We start from the raw sequence: 15,136 nt of genomic DNA on the forward strand, positions 1-15,136 counted from the left end.
AGAAGTGGGGAAAGAAGAACCTTTTTGGTTACAGTTTTTGACAGTTCTTAACTTTACTATTTTTCTTTCCTTTGAAAAGAAGGAAGTTTATCTAAGAGTTTTTAAAACTGTTGGTGTTGGGGACCTTTAAGCTTCTGCAAACTTAAGTTGTATTATAAAGCAATTTTGATTTTTCTCATTTGCCAAACCAATTTTTCAGCACAATTGCTTGGAATTTGGTGGCTAGTTACTACCAGCAACTACCTTTTGGGAGAGATGGATTGATGACTGCTCAGGAGCCTTGGAGTGGACATTATGTTGTAGAGAGTCCTATCTGGATTTCAGGTAGGTATCAGATTCTTCCTGGTAATCTTCCTTCAAAAAGATAGAATTTACTTAGGGCATTTAGAATAGACTTAGGGCAAATTAACCAAAGAAATAGCTTTTATTGCAAGGATTTTATGTGATGCTGTGTTTAGTCAAAAACTCTCAACCAATCAAACTGGGCCTATTTTCTGTTTCCTGAACTTTCAGTTCCATCTCCTACTTTGTAGATACTATTGTTCCTATGCCTGGACTATATACGTTCTTCTCACTTTTACTTCCTGCTTTCCTCAAGGATTAGCTCAGATGCAATCCTCAGAAAAATCTTTACTGAGCCTTTACTGTGGTTGACCACACTCTTCGCCACAATTATCTTTCATTTATTTATCTGTGTAAGGGTTGTATGTAGAATATAAACTTCAGTAAAAAGGTTATTTTTCAATTCTGTTTGGCTCACAGTTAGTGCTTAATAAAAGTTTGTTGGATATAATTGTTGAATGACTTTTCCTTCACAAATTAAAGTTACACCATATTTCACAACTAAAACAGCATTTAATGAGAATAATGCGTTACAAAAAAATGTAACTTGTAGAGTATTGAATTGGTTAAAAAAAATTGAGAACTAGTTTTATTCATCTAAAAAGAGGATATTTAAAATATAATATTCAAATCCAAATTAATTCAGTAACAAGTTATTCTAACCTACTGATTATTCATAGACCTCAATCTAATCTGTAGTATAAAGGTCAACTCCAATAGGAGTCAGAAGCTAGATTATAATCAACTGTAAGAGCTAACCTAAAATATTTTATTTTATCTTGGAGATTAATTAATAGGAAGCTAAAGAAACTTCAGGGGCAGGGTAATGATATATCCAGAATAGTGGTGTAGGAAGATTATTTTATTATTGTGTGGAAAATGGATCAGAGAGGGGAGAGACTAGAACCTGGGAGACTAGTTAAGGTGTTGGAATAATTTCAGTAAAGAGGATGAGGGCTTGTAATGGGTAAGTGGCAGTGTGAGTGGAGATAGGGGGACAGATGGCTGAATTATTATGGAGGTAGATTTGATAAAATTTGGCACCTTATTAGATGGGGGAGGAATGGCATGTGAAGGAAGGGGAAAGTTCAGAATTATTCCAAGATTGTAAACTTGGTTTCCTTGAAGGATGTTGGGGCTTTTAATAAAAATAGGAAAGTTTGGAGAAGGAATGGATTTGGGGGAGAATTCCATTGTAAACATTTTGAATTTGTGATGCTTATGGGATTTCTGGCAGAAGATATCTAGAATAATTAGGTGTGTGTGCATGTGTGCGTGCATGTATACAAGATAAATCAATATTTTTTATTCAGTGGGAGGGGATACCTCCTATACCCTAAGTGGGTTCTTCCTCTCCTTAAAACCATCTGATCTCAATGCTGCTGACCAAAAATATTTTCTAATTAGTGATCTTCTTTTAGATGTACAATACAAGTTTCACATTATATGCATGTGGACATGTTCCAGTCATGGTTATCTTTTACAGTGTACCATACTGCCTTTCACTCTACACTAAATTAATTTATCCTATTTGTCCAAACTCCAGATTAAAGGTATAAACATACCAGCTAGGTGTAATTGAAATAGTGCAGAATTTAGTAGGAGCCAAAGTAATTGGGTTTTAGTCAGAATTTACCATTGTATTTAGACTCTGAATGCACTTTATTTACTGACTGCTGTCTGTGTGAAGTTGGCCAAATCACTTAACTTTTCTTGGCTTTAATATCCTCATCTTTAAAATGAAAGGATTGAGTTAGCTGGTCCTTTCTTGATTTAAATCAAGTTCTCTTATGAGCAGTATGACCTTGACTAGATTACCATTTTGGATTTCATTTATCTTATAATTAAAAAGAGATGATCATACCTATTCATCAAATACTTTCTCTGTAACTTTGTTAGATACTAGGGATACAAAATGGACTTGATCCCCTCTTTCAAAATCCAGGCAACAATCTGGTGTCTGACAAATCCAAAGACCCCAGCTTTTGGGATAAGAACTCACTATTTGACAAAAAGTTCTGGGAAAATTGGAAACTAGTATGGCAGAAACTAGGCTTTTACCCACACCTAACACCATATATCAAGATAAGGTCAAAATGGGTTCATGATCTAGACATAAAAAGTGTTATTAAAAACAAATTAAAAGAACATAAGGTAGTTTACTTCTCAGATCTGTGGAGAAGGAAGGAATTTGTGACCAAAAGGAGAACTGGAACTCATTACTGAACACCAAATAGATAATTTTGATTATATTGTTAAAATTTTTTTGTACAAACAAAACTAATGCAGACCAGATCAGAAGGGAAGCAGTAAATTGGGAAAACATTTTTACATTTAAGGATTCTGATAAAAGCCTCATTTCTAAAATAAATAGAGATATATTTATAAGAATTCATAAGAATTCAAGCCATTCTCCAATTGATAAATGATCAGAGGATATGAACAAATAATTTTCGTTGGAATATATATATTTATTTATTTTTTTAAATAGCCTTTTATTTACAGGTTATATGCATGGGTAACTTTACAGCACTGACAATTGCCAAACCTCTTGTTCCAATTTTTCACCTCTTACCCTCCCACCCCCTCCCCCAGATGGCAGGATGACCAGTAGATGTTAAATATATTAAAATATAAATTAGATACACAATAAATATACATGACCAAAACGTTATTTTGATGTACAAAAAGAATCAGACTCTGAAATATTGTACAATTAGCTTGTGAAGGAAATAAAAAATGCAGGTGGGCATAAATATAGGGATTGGGAATTCAATGTAATGGTTTTTAGTCATCACCCAGAGTTCTTTCTCTGGGCGTAACTGGTTCAGTTCATTACTGCCATCCTGTTGGTCATTTCTAACAGAACAGTAATATTCCATAATATTCATATACCACAATTTATTCAGCCATTCTCCAACTGATGGGCATCCACTTCATTTCCAGTTTCTAGCCACTACAAAAAGGGCTGCCACAAACGTTCGTGCACATACAGGTCCCTTTCCCTTCTTTATAATCTCTTTGGGATATAATCCCAGTAGAAACACTGCTGGATCAAAGGGTATGCACAGTTTGATAACTTTTTGAGCATAGTTCCAAACTATTCTCCAGAATGGTTGGATTCTGAACAAATGATTTTCAAATGAAGAAATTAAGAATTTATAAGAATGCAAGCCATTCTTCAATTGATAAATGATCAAAGGATATGAATAGATGGTTTTCAAATGAAGAAATTAAAACCATTTTTAGTCATATGAAAAAATGCTCTAAATCACTATGGAGCAGAAAAATGTAAATTAAGACAACTCTGAGATACCACTACACATCTCTCAGATTGGCTAAGATGACAGGAAAAGAAAATAATAAATGTTGGGGGATGGGAAAACTGGGACACTAATACAAAAATCCAGGCAACACAATGGGTGTATTTGGGGTGGGGTGCAATGGCTTATTAGGGACAATTCCATATCATTTGATATTTAGAACTCAGATATAGCAAAATTTATCTGAAATAAGTTGCAAATTGTTTTTATTTAGTAAGTTGAAATAAGATTTTTAATAGATTATTTCTACACAAGTAGGAAATAATTAGGTTAGAACAAAAAATATAGTTAACACGAAATGATGCTCATTTCTTTTTTGAAACAAACCTTGAGCTTTTGTATTTAAATTTCTTTTTGCCTTTCCACAGCTCACACCACTCAATTTGCTCAACCAGGATGGCAATATCTAAAAACAGTTGGCCATTTAGTGAAAGGTGGAAGCTATGTTGCTCTTACTGATGGCTTAGGTAACCTCACTATTATCATTGAAACCATGGTAAGATTTTTAAAGCTTATTTAATTAACTGGTTGCTATAGAGAGGATTAGTATTTACAAAAATATTTTTCTTATATAATTTTGTTTCCCACAATTACTGAAGCATTTCTAGCATGGTTTTCTTTATTTACTCCTCCTTTCTGAGGCTTTTCCTTCAGCTAAATTGTTCTTATTGTGTGCTCTAAATATATACTTTCCTGCCCCTTACTTTGCTTCATATCCTGACCATCTGCCTGGTATATCCTTCCTCTCTACTAAAATTTTATCTCTCCTTTTAATAATCAGCTTAAATCTTGCTTATTATGTGAAGTGTTCTGTAACTACCCCCTCTCCCTTCCCCCCCTTACATTTGTGCCTACATCTTCTTTACTCCTATAGATTTCCTATGTGTATAGTAGATTCATGAGATGGAATGTCTTATATGAGGAACAGCAAAGAGGCCAGTGTCATTGGATCTCAGAGTATGTAATAGAAGGAAGTGTAGGAGAGTAGGAAATGTAAGGAGGGGAAGGATGAAGACCTTTGAATGCCAAACAGAGAACTTAATATTTGATGCTAGAGATGATGGAAAGCCACTGGAGTTTACTGAGTAGGAGGGTGGAATAGTCAGACTGAGGTTTAGGAAGATCACTTTGACAGCTGAGTGATGGATGGACTAGAATGGGGACAAGACCGAAGGTAGACAGAGTCACCAGCAGCCTATTGCAGTAATCTAGGTGTGAGCTGATGATGGACTGCAGTGTCAGAGGGGCAGTGTCAGAATAGAGAAGGGGAGGTATGGGAGAGATGTCACACAGGTAAAAATGAAAGATTAGATATGAAGGCACAGAATGACAGGAACCTTGACAATATTTTTTATGCTGCTTCTTGTATATAGATACAGATTCTTTGAATCTCAGAGGTGGGAGAGGATTCGGAAGGTGTATATAGTATGACACAAAACTCCATACCTAACCCAGGTTCCTTTATTAAATGTCTTGACATTTTAGTCATCCAATCTTTGATTAAAAATTTCCATTGAGAGGGAACTTACTACTTCTGGAGGGAGTCCATTCCACTTTAATTATTAGGACGTTTCCCCATGAATCAAACTTAAATTTGCTTCTCTGCAATTTCCCAACTTCTACCATTTTCTGTTGCCCTCTGGGGGCTTAGAGTATATGACAATACATTTTGTCTATTCAGCAGTCTTTCAGACATTTGGAGGCAACTATTATTTTTCTCCAGGCCAAATATTATCAGTTTTTTTCAATTCTTTGCCTTTCTTTAGCTTCTCTAATTTGTCAGTGTCTTTACTAGACTATGACTTTGAGAAGTGAACATAATGCTCCCAGACATATTTCCCTCCTACTGTCAGTTAGGGGAGTTGTCATTTCATACTGATTTAATTTTGAGCTCATATACTGAGAGGTTTAGTAAATATCAGTTGCATATTAACCAATCCCTTCCCCTCCCCTGATATTTTTCAGGTGAACTCTGTCTTGCTTCATCTTTCCTGTTCTAAAATTATGTAGGTGATTTTTTTTTTTTTTTTTTTTTGGAATCTAGGTATAGAACTTTTATCTCTAATTAATATCATCATATTCTTTTTGGCTAATTGTTTTGCCTGATGATCTTTTTGGATCCTGATTCAGATATTCATTTTATTAGCTTTCCATCTAACCCTAACCCTTTTGCTTTGCGCGCATGCTATTTATGGTATTATCCAATTTACTGGTAAAATGACAGAATCACACAGTTTTCTCAATGCAGTCAAACCTATTGGTACAAGTATTTTGAAAAGCAGTTTTCAGTTATGCAAGAAAAATTAATCACTTGTTCATATCCTTTGACTAGAGATTCCACTATTAGTATCTTATATTGCAGAGAACATAGACACCAAGAACAATTTTTTTCATAGGAGCATTATTTTTTTATAACAAGCTAGAAACAAAAATATATTCTCATTCACTGGGAAGTAGATGAAGAAATTATCATATGTGAATATAATGAATTATTCCTTTTTCATACATAAAATTTAGAAAAAATTGAGTAGACTTGCATGAAATGTTGTAGAGAGAAGAGAGCAGGGCCAAAAGAACAATATATTTTATTGAGAAAATTGAAGCCATTTGAGTTTTCCCTCTTTCTTACTTTCTATCTCAAAATACCTTAATGTTATCTCCTGTTCTCTCTACCTTACTCTACTCAAGTTTTTAATGGAAAGTATAGAAGAAAAAGAAAGAAAAGCATGTAGAGTTCTTCCATCTCCTTCTGCATGTCCTCTGAGGGAAGGAGACAAAAGGATGGAGCAATGGCTTCTGCCAACACAAGGCAACTTCTGCTGCTCTCCTCATCATCCAAGGGGAATGTGGAGCAACTCAATACAAAAAGACTGCAAAGAGGAGCAGCCTTCCCTTTGGCCTCAGGCCTGCTGCTGGGCTTGAGGGGAGAGGAAAAAAAAAAGGCAGGGGAGGCAGGACTCTTGTCTCCTATTAAGTAGTTTCTTGCCTAATTTTTGGCCTTCCAGAGAAAGGCTCTCTCTCTGCAGCCTTTCACAATCATAATCTGCTCCTCTGAGAATATCTTCCCCAAGCTTTTGGGACACTCTTCTTCTGCTTCTCTGCTTATCTCTCCACTCCTCTGTCTCCTTTGTTGGATCCTTTTCCAGACCACAGATAACTCTCTGGGTTCTGTCTTGAAGCCTCTTTTCTTCTTCTCTACTGTTTCACTTGGTCATCTTATCAGCTTCCATGGATTTAATGAGTATTTCTGGGCTGACAGTTTTCAGATCTACCCGTTTAGCCCTGATGTCTCTGTTGGCTTTTAGTCTTGCATCTCTAACTGACTTTTAGACATCGCACATTGGACTTCCAGTAGACATTTTGAACTCAACATGTCTAAAACAGAACTTGTCTTTCCCCCTAAATCCTTCCTCTCTGTTCCTATCTTCCTTATTACTGTAGAGGGCACCCCATCCTCCTTGACCCCCAAGCTCACAGCTGGGGAGTCATCCTGGATTTCTCATGATCTCTGTCCAAGCTGTTGTCAACACTTGGTGATTTCATCTTGGAACGTCTCCAGAAGAAGCCTCAGGTGCAGGCCCTTGTTACCTCACCCCTGAATTGTGGGCCTGCTGTCTCAAAACTCTCTCCACTACAGTCCATCCCTCCATTCAGTCACTAAACTGACCTAAAGCTCAGGTCTGATCATGTTACTGTTCTACATAGTAAACTCCAGCACCTTCCTATTGCCTCTAGGAGCAAATATAAAATTGGCATTCAGAGCTCTTCAACCTGTAAGCCCCTCCTTCCTTTCCAGTCTTCTTATATCTTATTTCCCTCCTTGAACTCTTCTATCCAGTGACCCTGACCTTTAACTATTTCATGAACAAGACAAGTGAGGACAGAAGGAAGAAAGGCAATTCAACAAAACTAGTGACACCTCGGCCAGGGCTGATTGACAATACATGCAATTTGCCTGATGTATATGAGTGATTTACTCTATTGGATATCTTTGTGGCCATATACCTAATTGAAAGGGATAAGCCAGTATCTGTTAAAAATGAAAATTAATACATATTTCATATATAATTGGGAATTAACTATTTTTAATCTTTTTCATAAAATTATTGTTGAGCTTCTTTCTGACATAAATCAATGGGAGATTAATGAAATATATTTTTCAAGTGAATTTGTTTTGGACAACTAATCTTGTGACATTAAAATTTGGAGCAATAAATATTTAATTACTTTTCCTCATTCCTTTTTCATTTAAGGATCTCCCCCCAACTCTCTCTCTCTCTCTCTCTCCCCCAGGTAATTGGGGTTAAGGGACTTGCCCATGGTCACACAGCTAGGATGTGTTAAGTGTATGAGGCCAGATTTAAACTCAGGTCCTCCTGAGTCCAGGGCCATTGCTCTATCCACTGTGCCACCTAGCTGCCTCTCCTTTTTTTTTTTTAAAGTATAGCAATAAAGATGACTTAGTATAATATAAATAAGGTGGGAATTATGATCAAGGTATATATTTGATACTGGTTAACCATAATCAAGCCATTTACTTTCTCAGCTCTAGTTTCTTCATCTGTAAAATAGAGTTACTAATAATTATGGTACCAATTTGCATAATAGTTTTAATGATCAAGTAGAATAACGCATGTAAACTATAAACCTTAAAGTTCCACACAAGTATCAGTACTATTCTTTTTTTCTTTTTAGACAAGGGAAGTTTAGTTAATTTAGATCTTATTTGGATTTTTTTTTTCAGACTCATAAGCATTCAAAATGCATAAGGCCACCTCTTCCTTTCTTCAATGTGTCAGAACAAATTGCAAATTTCTCTCTTAGTGGATCCTTTGTAAGTATATATATGAAATAACAAGACAAATGTACCAGAAGTCATGTGTTATCTCATTTGAGTAATGTTAGTCACCTTGCAGAGAAGCTTATTATAGAAACTGTCTTTTAAAATATATTCCCAGAAAAATTACAAGGTCATGTGCTTTGAATTTTTTTTTAATAATCATTAATCACTTAGATGAACCCTTTCATGAAAAGTTATCCTGAGAACTTTGTCCATAAGAAGAAATGGAATTGCTACATTTTATATAAGAGTTGCATTTAAAGATTGAAAAAATAAATGCTTCTCAGACTGATTTTTTTTTTATGGGAACTTAAGTGAAGCATATATGCAACAACTTAGAACTAAGCTTTTAAAAAAAATATTTTAATGATATATAATTTTTCCAATTTCAAATAAAGATGGTTTTCAACATTCATTTTTGTAAAATTTTGAAGTCATTTTTTCCCCTTTCTCTCTTACTTCCTCCTCCCCAAGGTAGTAAGCAGTCTAATATAAGTTATATATATACAATCAATTTTTAACATTTCCATATGCATTGTTGGGAAAGAAAAACTATAATAAAGAGAAAAACCATAAAAAAATAAAAAAAAAATAAAAGAAGGTGAAGACATGGTTTGATCTGCATTCCGTCTCCACAGTTCTTTTTCTGAATATGAATGGCATTTTTCATTTTAAGTCTATTGGAATTGTCTCAGATTAGTTGATCAGGACACAGTCTTGTTGCTCCTATATGCAATGTTTTCTTCATTCTGCTCACTTTACTCAAAATCAATTTATGTAAGACTTTTCAGGCTTTTCTCAAATCAGCCTGTTTCATCATAGTATTCCATTCCCTTACATCCATAACTTATTAAGTTATTCCCCAATTGATAGGACCATCCACTCATTTTCCATTTCCTTGCCACCACTGAAAGGGCTACTACTATGATGAGTTGTGAAGCTGGCCTCAGAGAAAGAGGAAAAGAAAGAGAGACAAGAGAGACAGACAGAGCGCGAGTCCACGTGACAAGAATTCACGAACCCTAGTATCTGTGGCAAAAAATAGGAAAGTTTATTTCTTTTTTCACTAAGAAAAGAATTCTTTTAGTGGACAAAACCCCCTAATTCAGTCAGGAGGTTTTGTGAAGAGATTTGTTGATGGAAAACCCAAACTCCTTATAAGTAGCAAAGTTTGAATAAAGGAGTAGCATCTTGCCCTTCCTCATGTTTCTTTCTGGTCTTAAAGACAGAAAAAATTACTTAAGCTACGCCACTGTCAAAAGATTCAAACTGAGCTAAATTAGCTCTTTAACTACTCATTGTTGTCAAAACATGTTGTTTTATTTGCAGAAGCCCTTGGAGACAGGCATTAAAATCTTAGCATCCCACACAAAGTCTAACATTTCAGTGACTGCCAACTGTCTATATATTGCTGATGAAAAATAGCTACATTAAATCTTACCTTTTGCAACTACTGCTTTGATTCTACCTTCAGAGGTTCAGCATTATCTTTTTCTGCATTTGGAAAAGAGTCCAGAGGAGAAAAAATAAACAAACCTATTTTGAAGTTGAAGGTGACTAATAAATTTAGCATGTTTCATCATTGTTTACTTTTAGTTGTTTTATAATTTTAGAAATTGTAAATCTGGTCTAGCTTAAGAAAAACTCTTATCTTTTTTGATGCTTTTCTCTTTCCAGAAACAATTAAGAACGTTACAGGTGTGGTATTCCAAACTAGGGGACAAAACTGGAAATAACTCTATCTTATTCAAACAACTACCTCCTCTAAAGGTAGGGATTAGTCATAATTTATAGAAAGCAAAACTCTTTCCAAGGCAAAAGAGGCCTCGCATTCTAAGGAAACAAGCTTTTTTGTGTCTTTGAATTTTATCTACTTTCTTTTTGATGAAATTTGACTCTCTTAGTAGTCTTAGCATTGTCTTCTGATGTAAAATATTATGTGTATGTGTGTATAGTCTTCAGTTGAAGTAGTATGTATCTGAGAACAAGACTGTAAAATGAATTATTGTAAAATAGGTGGTTTTTCCATGGTATCAATGTCTTAATCAGGAAATTTGTTCTGAACCAGGGATTTGTCATAATATTATAACTATGTTTAATAATTGATTACAAAAGTAAAGTTAGGAAAACTGCAAACCTGTCTGCTTTAAAAGAGTAAAATTTTTTGCTTCAGGCCCTATAACATGGACATAAATTATTTTTGTGCATTCTAAAAAGAGATTCAATGTACTCCAAAGTGCATATATAATATAGAAACACAGCTATCATAAATTAATTCTAAAAATTATGCACTAATTATGGTAAATATAAAATATTAAAATTAACAAATTCTTAGTAAATAGTAGCATTTTATGGTCTTATCCACCTTGGTAGAGTCATAAAGATAGGTATGATCATGCAAACAAATAGAAGGTAGAGGCCCTGGAGGAGAAGAGGGAAGGAGGAGGGGAGTTTGTGTGTGTATGTGAGAGAGATAGGCAGGAAAGAGTGAGGATGAGAGAGAAGAACAGGAAAAGAGGGTTAGGGGTAAAGGTAAGATAAAAGAAGGGAGGAGCAGACAACATACAAAGAAAGAGGGAGACAGGAAAGGAGGGGTAGAGAACATCTAAATATATACATCTATCTGTATATTTATGTATATATGTATATGTGTTTATATGTATCCTTGTGCCTCTTTTTTCTCTTTTCTTTGTCCTCTCTCCCTTTCTTTCCTCTTTCTCTGAAATCAGAGAAATCTATTTCTCTTTATGTATATGTGCTTATATGTGTGTATCCTTGTGTGTGTGTATATGTGTGTCTCTCTTATTCACTCTGTGTGTATATGCATGTGTGTATATATGTTTTATATGTACATATGGATACACACATACACACACACAGAGTTTTGTGCAGAAAAACATATATCAGAGTTTGCCTAACATCTTAGTTTGACCTTGGCCAAGTCACTTCTCTCATGATCTTTACTTTCTTCCTTACTTGTCACATCAGTTGAATGATATTTTTTACTGTCGTCTCCTTAAAGAGTTGCTCTAAGTAAAGTGTTTTTTGATTTATTATTTTCATTGAGTTCACAACCACATTCTTCTCCTTGAGGCTGCTCTGAAAAATAACTTAATTGTCTGATTTTTTTTCTGTGCTTTTCACAGATCCTTTAGGGAAAGAAGCTCTATAGTTTTCTAAGGTAACATGTTTGATTCTCACAAGCACTTAGGAAGTTCTAACTGAAGTTCTTCTAGTGACCCCTAAAGTCTTTTGTGATTTAAGCCTATACAGATAGGAGCCCTCTTTGGATTTAACCATTGTTTTCCCTTTTCCTTTCAGATTAATGATGGTACAGTCACATTAAAATTGGGTCTGGATGAAGTATATACTTTAACAACTATCACTACAGGTCAGAAAGGCAGTTATCCTATTCCTCCAGAGTCACAACCATTTCCAACAAGCTATAAAGATGATTTCAACATTCGTGAGTGGGTTTTTTTTTTTTTTAAGTAACTTAATATGGTCTTTAATTTTAGAATTAGATCGGGGCCATGTGTTGGTTTGTTTTCATCATGAAGTCAGTATAAAATCTCAATCATAAATGGATTAATCCTTTAGTTTATTTTTAAAAAAATCTCTTTGCAAGAGTAAAGTTAACTTTAAACCTTCATTGAAGACATCCAATTTTAGCTTTGAATAGGTGTTTGAGTAGATGATTCATGAGTTTTATGGCAAGGGAATCCTATGAGACTTGCTGACTATCACTGGCAATAAAACAATCAAAAAGAATTTATTAATATGTCAGGTATTGTGCTCAGAACGCTGAGGACAGAATGAAAAATTTAAAATAGATTCTGTCTTCAAACATGTACAAGATGTCCAAATTGTAGATAGTAGTTTATCTGAAAGGGGAGAACAAAACAATGCTGGAAGGATTAGAAGATGTTTTCTGTCCTAGGTGGGCTTTAACTGAGTGAAAACTTGGGGAAACTAAGGGGCAGAGGTAAAAAGGAAATCATTACAGGTATAAGGGAATGGCTAATTCAGAGACACATAGATAGGAAGGATCTGGAAGAACAGCTAATAGACTGTTTGAGGAGTTTAAATAGGCTGTTAAATAGGAGTTTGAGGAGGGGAATAAAGTATAAGAAAATGGGCAAGAAAGGAAAATGTAGAGGGCTGCAGATAGTGGGGCAACTCTGGGTAAGGTATAAGATCCTTCAGTCTGGAGGAAACCTGCTAACAATGTAGCCCTCTTCCTCTTTGGCCCTCTTCAGGAAAGAAACTTTAGATTTTATATTTGATGCTGAAGGTAACAGGGAGCCACTGGAATGTATTGAACAGGATGTGATATAGTCACGTAAAGATCACTTGAGTGGATAGTGGATTGATCTCAGAGAGACAGAAGTCAGGGAGATCATATAGAATAATATTGTAATAGTTCAGACTAGAGGGAATGAAGGCTCCAATACAAGTATTAGTCAGGTGAATATAGACAAAGTATTCATAGGAGAATACTGTGAAAGTAGAAAAGTCAAGATTTGGATGTGTGGGATGCTTGTGAATGAAGAGTCTAAATGCTACTGAAGTTGTGTACCTCATTGCTGTTGTGAGGCTATCAGGACTCATATCCAGGATGTCCTTAGTTGCAAAATGGTCTCCATCAAGATATATCATAATAGAAGCCCACCATAATGTCCACAAATGTTCAGTAAAGTTTAGTGGTTGCCTATTAATACCCTTAAAAGTAGTTTGGTTAGATAGCTTTCTAAAAAGTGGCTTTGTATCTCTTTGGAAGAATTCATTAACCCAAATTCTCTTTGTAGAAGTTTAACTTTCATTGACTTCCATGGATTCTCACTGAGTCTGTGAGATCTGAGCTACAGATGTTATAAAACTTATGCTGTACCAGAGGCTGCTTTTACTTTCATCTCTGAAGCTATGAGGCTATGCTGAGACCTAAAACTCATGCTATTATTAATTAACTATTAAAGCTATGAAAGTTAGAATTTAAAAGTAATCCTTGAAACCATCTTATAAGATAGTTATGGGACTCAAATAAATTTCCTTATAAATAAATGTGAGATATTGTTAAAACTGCTTTCCGTTGCCTTCAGCAAGTATGAGAAGCTCTTATTTAACAGTAAAGAGAGGCTGGTGGATGTCCTGATATAAGTAGAACTTGAGACAAAAAACTTATATTCATTTTCAAAAATGGGGGGAAAATATCTAAATTCTAGGGTTAGGTTGTTGGTTCTTTATGGTCCTTCTACACATATTATAATAAAACCAAAAATTTTTGCTAGAAAAAGGATTATGAGAAGTGCATTGAAAAGACATTAAAATTAAATTGCAGTGATTGTTTCCTAGTAAAGGCAAAGAATATGTGATTTCAAAAAAAATAGGTTTAAATTATTATACAGAATTTAATATATTTAATTTATTACATAGAAGATAATAATTGCTAGCTCCTTGTTATTGTGGAATGTTAAGCCCTGGTCAGTTTGTATGTGTGTAGACGTGTGTACACACACACACGTGTACATGTACACACATATAATTATATGCATGTTTATATGTATGATGTTTATTTTAATGGAAAGATTTTTAAAAATTTGCTCTGTGAATGACTAGAAACATAAATCCAAAATATTTACTATACATGAAATGATGACTTATTTTCAAAACAGGTACTCCACCTTTTAGTGAAGCTCCGAATTTTGCTGATCAGACGGGAGTTTTTGAGTACTTCACCAATCCCGAGCAAGGGGGGGACCATGCCTTCACTTTACGCCAAGTGCTCACTCAGCGACCTATCACCTGGGCTGCTGATGCAGATCAGACCATCAGTGTTATAGGGGATTATAACTGGTAAGTACATCGGTACTGGAAGTAACGGCCTTGCTATCTCTGTGGCCCACCTTGAGACAGTTCCAGCGGTCAGGCTTGCGTTACTATGCACTGGTTTCTAAATATCAAGATTTGTGTTCTTCTCTCTCTGGACTTCAATTTCCTCATCTCTGAGATGAGGAAGTTAAACGAGACAGTCCCAGAGATAGGAGCTCTCCCCTCTGACTGTCTGACAAAATTGCAAGTTCCTTCTTTTTTGAAGAGGAAGAGAACAGTGCCATTGCTGCTCGTTGTTCAGTTTAGTGTTGTAGAAGCATTTTGACTGGAGTGTGAAAATGAACTCGAGTGTGATCATCCGTGGAAATCAATGACAGTTAAACTTCTACAAAGAGAATTTGGGTTAATGAATCCTAGAATGAAACATCCCATTCATTGGATAGTGGTCCCTAAGTCACGTTTTGTAGCTGTTAGTCTTAGATCTCCACCTGCTGGATGAATTTTAGGATTGTGCTGATAATTCATGCTGTGGAATTTAAGGTGAATTATTGTCCTTGTCCAGGAGGTGGCATTAGTAAGAGGCAAAAGCGGCGTTTCCAGGTGGAACTTTAACCATCAAACTAACGGCATTGTTTTCCCTACCTACTGCAATATCATATCAGATTAGAGAGATGTAATGTAAAACCTGAGGAAATATCGGTTAAAACTCTGGCATCAGCATTTGTTCCTCTGTGGCCATGGGCTTTTCCCAGGCTAGAAAGGGAATTCAATTTAAGGCCATTAATTTTATCCAAATATACAA

At 35.2% G+C, this 15,136-nt stretch overlaps 1 protein-coding gene across 2 annotated transcripts in view; it reads left to right on the forward strand.

Moving 5' to 3' along the window:
• GALC (galactosylceramidase) overlaps positions 1 to 15,136 on the forward strand; it is a 64,288-nt gene that overhangs the window by 34,833 nt on the left and 14,319 nt on the right. For both annotated transcript variants that reach the window (XM_003758827.4, XM_031952407.1), the window contains exons 9-14: positions 200 to 324; positions 4,034 to 4,161; positions 8,410 to 8,499; positions 10,183 to 10,275; positions 11,827 to 11,971; positions 14,178 to 14,358. In XM_003758827.4, coding sequence (XP_003758875.1) covers positions 200 to 324; positions 4,034 to 4,161; positions 8,410 to 8,499; positions 10,183 to 10,275; positions 11,827 to 11,971; positions 14,178 to 14,358 — 762 coding nt within the window. The remainder of the gene's footprint in view (positions 1 to 199; positions 325 to 4,033; positions 4,162 to 8,409; positions 8,500 to 10,182; positions 10,276 to 11,826; positions 11,972 to 14,177; positions 14,359 to 15,136) is intronic.

Source organism: Sarcophilus harrisii, chromosome 2 (assembly GCF_902635505.1).
Source record: "Sarcophilus harrisii chromosome 2, mSarHar1.11, whole genome shotgun sequence".
In the NCBI taxonomy this organism is placed as follows: domain Eukaryota; kingdom Metazoa; phylum Chordata; class Mammalia; order Dasyuromorphia; family Dasyuridae; genus Sarcophilus; species Sarcophilus harrisii.